This window comes from Alligator sinensis, unplaced genomic scaffold (assembly GCF_000455745.1).
Source record: "Alligator sinensis unplaced genomic scaffold, ASM45574v1 scaffold108_1, whole genome shotgun sequence".
NCBI classification, from domain to species: domain Eukaryota; kingdom Metazoa; phylum Chordata; order Crocodylia; family Alligatoridae; genus Alligator; species Alligator sinensis.
In genome coordinates this window covers 1,398,359-1,406,211 of record NW_005842110.1, presented here as the reverse complement: position 1 = coordinate 1,406,211, position 7,853 = coordinate 1,398,359, and the positions used below count along the sequence as shown (strand labels likewise).

The following is a 7,853-nucleotide window of genomic DNA, read 5'->3' as shown; positions in this document are numbered from 1 at the left end:
CTGGTTCAGTTCATTGGTTTCTTCCATCAGACTGAATCAGAAGCTAAGCTCCTTCCTCGTGGTTATGAAAAGACCCACATCTCTTGAGAGTGATCTTTACAGAATTTATATTAGTTGCCCTTATCAATTATGAGGGTTACAAAAGGCCTGCTTATCAATTTTTCACCTTAAGTTGTCTCTGTCTTCTGCTCAGAGTTGGAATAGGAAAGATCTGTCTGGTAGGGCTATGCAAACTTTGGGTGCTGATTTGAGTCAGTGGAGATTTGGCCCAATTCGGTGGCCAAATCTCCAAATCCGAATTGAAGCAGGAGACCAATTAAAAGGTCCAAATCGATTCAAAGCTCTCTGAATCAATTCGGAAAAGATTCTGAGACCTTTGGCGATTCAGGCAGTCCCTGCTCGCTGCAGCAGGGAGCTGGACCTGGACTCCGTGCTGGGAAGTAGGAGGTGGGGAGGGAGAGCTGGAGGAAGGGGGAGGGGACTATAGGGGGACCCCTGCCAGGCCCCATCCCCTGCCTGCTCCCTGAGCACCCCCTGACCCCTGCCCACTCTCTCAGCCTCCCAACCCTCCTGGCTGCCCCGCCTGCCCGAGCTCCCAGCCCTTTAAAAATTTTTATGGACATGGGACACACTCACCAGCTGCTGCATTGGCCTTGGGGCTTCTGGGGGGTCATAATAGAGGCGCGCCCCCCCCCCCCCCCCACGCAGTGGGGGGGCAGCGGGGATCATCCCCGCCTGTCAGCAGCCAGTGAATGTGGGTTTTTTTTGTTTGTTTGGTTGTTTTTTTAAGAGCCGGGAGCTGGGAGAGTTGGGCAGGGAAGCCACTGGGAGAGGTCTGGGGATGGGGCCAATTCAGAGATTCGGACGATTCAGCTGCGGCCAGATCTCTAAATCAGATTCGGCCAAAGTGATTTGGGACAGTGATTCGAATCACCAAATTGAATTGCTGTCCCGAGTCAGCCTAATCCATATCTGAAGCGAATAGTAGCCACTTCGCACAGGCCTACTGTCTGGTATTCATCTGATTCCTTTCTGCTCCTGTGGAATTTGATTTGAAGCCTTTCATTTTGCTTGTGTTTGGTCTTAGGGCAAGCTACTATCGCAAAGGTGGGAGAGCCATGCTGCCTGTCAAGTGGATGCCACCAGAGGCTTTCCTAGAGGGGATCTTCACCTCCAAGACTGATACATGGTGACAGTTATCTTTCAGTTGCTTCTTTTGGGGCAGTGGTAGAGAATGCAGTGCTCATGGTGAGCTGTCCAGTGGTTAGGAACTGGGGCCTTATTGAAGGTTAAAGGTTAAAGCTTTAACATGCAAAAGGGTATATCTGTAACTGTGCATGTATGCTGGCTCTGAGACGAGAAGTTCAGAGGGTGGCTCTGGAAGCAGGCTAAGTAGTTCTGCTGAGAAACAGGATAGAGGAGCCTAACTGGAATGCTTCTTGAACTTGGCCATACTTTCAATGTTTCTGGAGCTAGCACGTGCAGCACCAACACAGAGGATCCCTGTGTGGCACCACCTTATGCTATGTAGAGATAAGCACATGTTCCCAAAGCCATAAGAACAGCACATTAAGAAATCTTCACCTTGACTTCAGTTAAAGTCTTGAGTGGGAATTGAAGAGTCTGGGCCTTTGAAACAAAATACCTAGAACTACACAGGCATCAACATAAAGAAGCCTATGGAAATAGGCATGCAGAGCCACAGTGCGGCAGAGTTGGCTGTGATTTACAGTGCTGGGAACAGCTGCAGGAGGGGGAAGATCTCTTGGGGGAAAGCAGACATTCCTGCAGCTCTTCAGCAGGCAGGGACACCATGAGATCCCAAATTAACACAGGCTATGTGGAATATATGCTCAGTCAACAAATGTGCTGACCTGTTCTCATCTCTGTCCAGCTCAGCCTACTTTATGGGTTACTCCATCAGTCTCTGGCTATACAAACCCTGAAGGAACTTGGCACTACTGCACTCTGTTGGCATTGGATTTATGACCCAGATACCTTGTTCTGGGCAGACTCAAACCCTCAGACTGATCACGACTTCTCCATTTGATAATAGGTTAATTTTACTGATACACAGTGATAGCAGATAAGAATAATGCAGTCAAGGCAAACAAAATAACATCCCCAATTCTATATCTACCTGTCCTAAGGCTGTCACAGAGGGAAGGTACATCTGGCCAATACAGGAGCTTCACCCTGTGGTTCCTTCTTGAATGTCAGATGTCAGCAGCCTGGAGGTCAAGGGCCAAAGCCCACCCTCCTTTAGTGGGGTGGGTGAGACAGGCTGGTGGTGTGCCCTCTGTCCGTGGTGGCTTCAGGTTCCCCCATCAGGGACCCTTTTCTACTCTGCAAATCTCTCCTTTTGTATTCTTTTTCTCCTCTGATGATTCTTCGTTCCCAGGCATCACTGATTGGTTCCCCTGTGGTCGTTATACTATCCACGTTCTATCCTGTCAGCATATTCCTTTGTTCCAACAAAACGATCACATGCACACATATCTTAATTTGGGCATTTACTGGTCTCCTAATTTGGTCTGTCCACCAAAACCAGAAATCCCAAGGGCTCTGCAGTGACGTGGCACCTGGTACACTGTTATGTTATGGAATAGTGCGGTACATATCTTCAGTTTCCCCATCGCTGTATCTGCTGGCTTCAGACTCAGTGGGCCTTGAAAGAAACTTTGTCACAAACAGGCTTTTTGAAACCAATTAACTCTTGCCATTCAACCTAGACCATTATTCTAATGCATATCAAATTTACCTACTAGCCAGTTCCCAATGCAAACCTCTAAATATCATTTTCTAGACATTGCATTCCTGGTCTGATAGGAGTTTCCATCACTAAAGCCTGCAGCCTGTAGAAGGAAGCAAGTGAACCCAATGTTTCTCTTGGCCTTACAATGCTCTCACACTATGCTAACATACCAATAAGGATATGGGTCCAGTTTATAAACACCAGCAGCAAAGCTGCACAGCTGCAGTATAGGGCAGCAAAGTGTGGTAAGGGAAGGCTATGTAAATGCCTCCTATCAAAGCCTATTTAAAAAATCCAGATAAGTGAGGTCCAGTCATATGCTTTTAGCTCCTCACCCCCAATATCTGCCACACAGCTTCCATTGCTGACAAAACTGCCTAGCTGCTTCTATCTCCCTAGCCAGATAGGATTATGCCTTTGTGTGATTTTACTTCTGAGACACTGAAATCTAAATTGACAGTGGACTTCAACAGAAGCTCTAGGTAGTTGCTGAGGAAACGGTATTTATATAGCTGCCTTAAATAAGCACCTCCAGCAGTACAGCATTTCTGAAAATGTGCTGGCAAATGGAAGGTTTCCCGTCTATCCAGAACTGCATCTCCATCAGCACGGTATTTTCTTAAGCTGTGGCACTGCAGTGTCCTCAGTGCCACACTGATCTGGTTCCCTGAGGGCTGTATTTGTATAGTGGCACCTGGGTTTCCAAAAGGTTAGGAATAGCCTTTCTGTCCTGTTAGTGCTCAGTACCAGCACCTTCAAAGGAAGATGTCATAAATCACATAGTTTGCAACTATAGTTAACCTGTGTACTGGATATTTCTTCTAGCCTTCCATCAAACAGTGGTTGGTGAAATTCTGCCCCTATTGAAGTCAGTGACAATGAACACTTCATTCAGTTCCAGAGGTCAGAATGTCACCCCTTGTTTTAATGATCCTCTGTGGCAGCAGTGTACCTAGATTAATTGTGTTACGTTAAAAAAAACTCTCTCTATTTTCAATTTTCAATTCATTACCTTTCCGTTTCACTGGATGTCTCCTTGTTCTTTAATCATGAGCACTCACCTGCCTGACTATTTACAGAAAAGTATCAAGTCTGCAGAAGTAAGCAGGAAATATATTGAGATTATTTTTATACTTTGTGCTGCCAGCCAAGTGAGAAATACCAGAGCAACAACTTCCAGGTCCACATCCAGGTCCTACCACACCCAACAAATGGAGATGCAATAATTAAAATTGTTATCCAGGCATTTTGGAATCTCCACAAAATTGGGTTTGAAATTTGATTCTTACTCATACTGACCATCCATCCCCACAGCTGATGGGGAGTTGTGGGAGGCTGCAGCTTTAATACTAACCTGAAGTTCTAAAAACAGCCAGGTACAAACCAAGCCTATCAGTCACTGTTGTTTGATTTCCATGGCAGGTCTTTTGGTGTGCTGCTGTGGGAGATCTTTTCGTTGGGCTATATGCCATACCCTTGCAAAACCAACCAAGAAGTGCTGGAATTTGTTACTAGTGGAGGAAGAATGGATCCACCAAAAAACTGCCCAGGACCAGTGTGAGTATCTCCTCACTCTTGAACTTGACCCTAAAGGTAATAAGTATACAAAGTAGCCAGACACAGATGACTTGTCCTTCCTCCCTGGCATGAAATACTTCACTCACCCTGATGTTTCCTTAAAGGTGAACATAGTTTTAAGATGAGAATACCATCTGCTGGCACCCGTTTTGGCAATCTCAGCAGAGGCACAGGGTTTGGTGAGAATAGGAGATGTAGCTACAGTACATATTGCCCCAGAGGGTATAAAACAGGATCTGGCAAAGAGTACAGTTACTTATATTGCTAATTTGATGATGTGCTTTGATCTATGGATAAAATGATGACATCAGTCTTTAGAGCTAGTAACCTGGTAGCTTTCATCACCAACAAATTGACCTAAAATTCCACATACAGGACCCAGCTCTGAGATCTTCTTTGTGCTGTCCACCCACAGAGGTTTTCCTCAGTGTAGGGAGTTCCCAGCTGGCTGCAGAGCCTTTACTTACTCTGCCAGCCGAGAGAGCACCTGAAGACTGTGGCTGAGGAAAGCAAGCACAGTTGAATTGCTGAAGCACTCAAACAGTTCCTCAGCTATCAAAACATCTCCTAGGAACTATTGACAGCTGGGCACAAAGTGGAGCAGGACTAAGGTTACTCCAAATAATTACTCATATGAAAATGACATGCAACCAACCTCCCCCTCCCCCTTAAGTCCTACACAGAATGCAGCTCATCTGGACCCAATATCTTGTCCTATAGACAAGTGAACTCCTGTTGCTTTGTGTTCTAATTGATTTGTATGTTTTCTTTTTACTTTATTGACAAACCAATTGCATCTTTCCTTTTCAAGCTACCGGATCATGACACAGTGTTGGCAGCACAGCCCAGAGTACCGGCCCAACTTCTCCACTATTCTGGAAAGAATCAAGTACTGCACACAGGTATTGTACTGCTTTTCAAGATTCCAGTTGTTACTGGCTGACAGAATCTAGACCAGCCTGTGAAATGGTCATTACTGCCTCAAACAACAGGACATATGATAAATTATCTACTTATTTTCCCCCAAAATCCACCCAAGTCTTTTTTCATTCTTGTTTCCAGGGAGCTGTCTTGGCTCACCCATCTGACCCATCCAGGGTGCATGCTTCCCCATGGATTAGACTGCCCTTTCCATATAAAATGCCCGCTTCCACCACTCAACTTATCCTCGATTTTATGACAGGAGAGTGAGTCTTCAGAGCCCATCACACTTTCCAAGATCCATATTTCACCCTTCACTACTTATTCTCAGTCCTCCTGGAAAGCAACAACTGAATTGATATGGAGATGGGGGAAGGGATTACAACTGCTAGAATTTCACTGCTGGACTCTTGGGCCACATCTGGTTTCAAGACAGACAAGGAAATTATTATAACTTGGTGTGACCTCAGTCTAATCCAGTGATTTTTCAACCAGGGTACCATGAAATCTTTTCAAGGGTGTTACAGGGTGCCATGCAATATTAGCCCTATTAGGCACACAAACACGTACACATAGATTCATAGATGTTAGGGTCAGAAGGGACCTCAATAGATCATCGAGTCCGACCCCCTGCATAGGCAGGAAAAAGTGCTGGGTTTAGATGACCCCAGCTAGATGCCTATCTAACCTCCTCTTGAAGACCCCCAGGGTAGGGGAGAGCACCATCTCCCTTGGGAGCCCATTCCAGACTTTGGCCACTCTAACTGTGAAGAAGTTCTTCCTAATGTCCAGTCTAAATCTGCTCTCTGCTAGCTTATGGCCATTGTTTCTTGTAACCCCCAGGGACGCCTTGGTGAGTAAAGCCTCACCAATTCCCTTCTGTGCCCCCGTGATGAACTTATAGGCAGCCACAAGGTCACCTCTCAACCTTCTCTTGCGGAAGGTGATTCACATGATTCACAAAATAAACCCAGGCATTTCAAATAGGAATCCATAGTATCAAAACCATTCTGACCTGTTGTAGTCTTTCTGAGTTCTTTGCAAGAGAAGAATTGCTCTATTATTTTTCCATTTTCAATGAAATTTAAGAGCTGGCATTTTCTGAGGGGTGCCTTGATTCTAAGAAGTTTGAGAACCAGTGGTCTAGTCTCTGACATTGATAAGATACCACAAAATGAGCAGCCTATGCTCAAAAGCCCTAAAGTGAAATGTGTGTATTGCAAATCGTAATGACTAGCACTGTCCAAATAATGCGTGGCAGCATGTGCAATGTGTGGCAGTATTATATAAACCTTGTGTTTGTCACTGTTGACAGGCTTTCATTTTCCAAATGCTTTTCTGAAAATGTGCATGGGAAAAGTCACAGCTGGACACACTCAGGGTGCTCACAGAATCCTTTCCATTTCAGGATCCTGACGTAATCAATACTGAGTTGCCCATTGAATGTGGGCCAGCTCCAGAAGATGAGGGAAGCACAGTGATACGCCCAAACACTTCAAGTGGGATGGTTCCCTTGATGGTGAGCCCTTCCCTGACCCCTCAAACGGCTCCCAGAATGTTAGAAGCCCATCAGGCAGGGCATAAACTTGGACAGTGTCCACAGGAACTGGTGGTAGAGAATTTGGGCAACTGGACTGTCAGAGGACCCAGCCTGCCATGTCTCTCTGATTCCAATAGCAGTGGGTCCTGGTTCCAACAGACTTCAAATCACAGACTGAAGAACAAAACGAAAAACCTTTGGAACCCAACATACGGTTCCTGGATGTTGGAGAATATCTGCCGTTCCAGCCCTAACTCCAAGCTCAAAGTGGCCACAGAACGAGAAGACTCGGGCTTTGATGGGAATTGCAGCTCTTCCCCTAGTTCTCGGGAATCTCCAGCATCTCCAAGCCGGAGACATGCTCCTCACGTGGATGTCGGTGGGATCGAATTGGTGAAGCTACAGACTTTCCCATGTGGTAATGTGAATTACGCATATGATGACCTCTGCTACAACACTGACCAGGCTTCCTCTTTGGCAACAGACAGGGCACCAGTACTGAGATGCACCAGTCTGCGAAGGGATGAGAAGCCTTTTTTTAAGCCAGAGAAAACATCACGAGAGAGGGACTCTGGCCTCTCCTTATCAGATGACCTGAGCGTTACACCTGTATAACAGAAGATGCTTTTCCAAAGATCAGGGAGGGAGTTTACTATGTCTGCAAAGGCAAAGTTGAAATTCCACTCTGTTTGCCTGTTTCCTCCATTCAAGTTCTTGCAGAGGTGATCTTTTAACCACACTAGTATCCCACTTCCTGCTCCTCCTGGCTGGGTTCCTAATTCACTGAAGACAATTGCTTTCCTATCTTTATTTCTATCTCTGTCCATCAAATGTGTTCCCTCTTCCTGAACCAGTACCACTGTTTGACTGTAAATAGAGGTGGCATTTCCTGCACTGATTCAGAATCCAGTGGTTCATGAAAAGAGGCGCTCTCAATCTGCTCAGGTGAAAAAAAATGGACCTACCATCCAGTTGTTAGTCAGCCGGAAATGGTAAACAACATAGCCACTCTTCTGATCTAATGTACCAAAAAAAATCCCATGCTGTGGGGTAGCATCA

General features: G+C 45.7%; 1 protein-coding gene across 1 annotated transcript in view; it reads left to right on the top strand.

Annotated features, from left to right (window-relative positions):
• Positions 1-7,488, top strand: part of LTK (leukocyte receptor tyrosine kinase) — a 181,756-nt gene extending 174,268 nt beyond the window's left edge. Inside the window, exons 26-29 of the mRNA XM_025205317.1 lie at positions 1,088-1,189; positions 4,178-4,312; positions 5,145-5,235; positions 6,663-7,488. Of these exons, the coding sequence (XP_025061102.1) occupies positions 1,088-1,189; positions 4,178-4,312; positions 5,145-5,235; positions 6,663-7,409 (1,075 nt within the window). The 3' untranslated portion in view covers positions 7,410-7,488. The remainder of the gene's footprint in view (positions 1-1,087; positions 1,190-4,177; positions 4,313-5,144; positions 5,236-6,662) is intronic.
• The last annotated feature ends 365 nt before the right edge of the window (positions 7,489-7,853 follow it).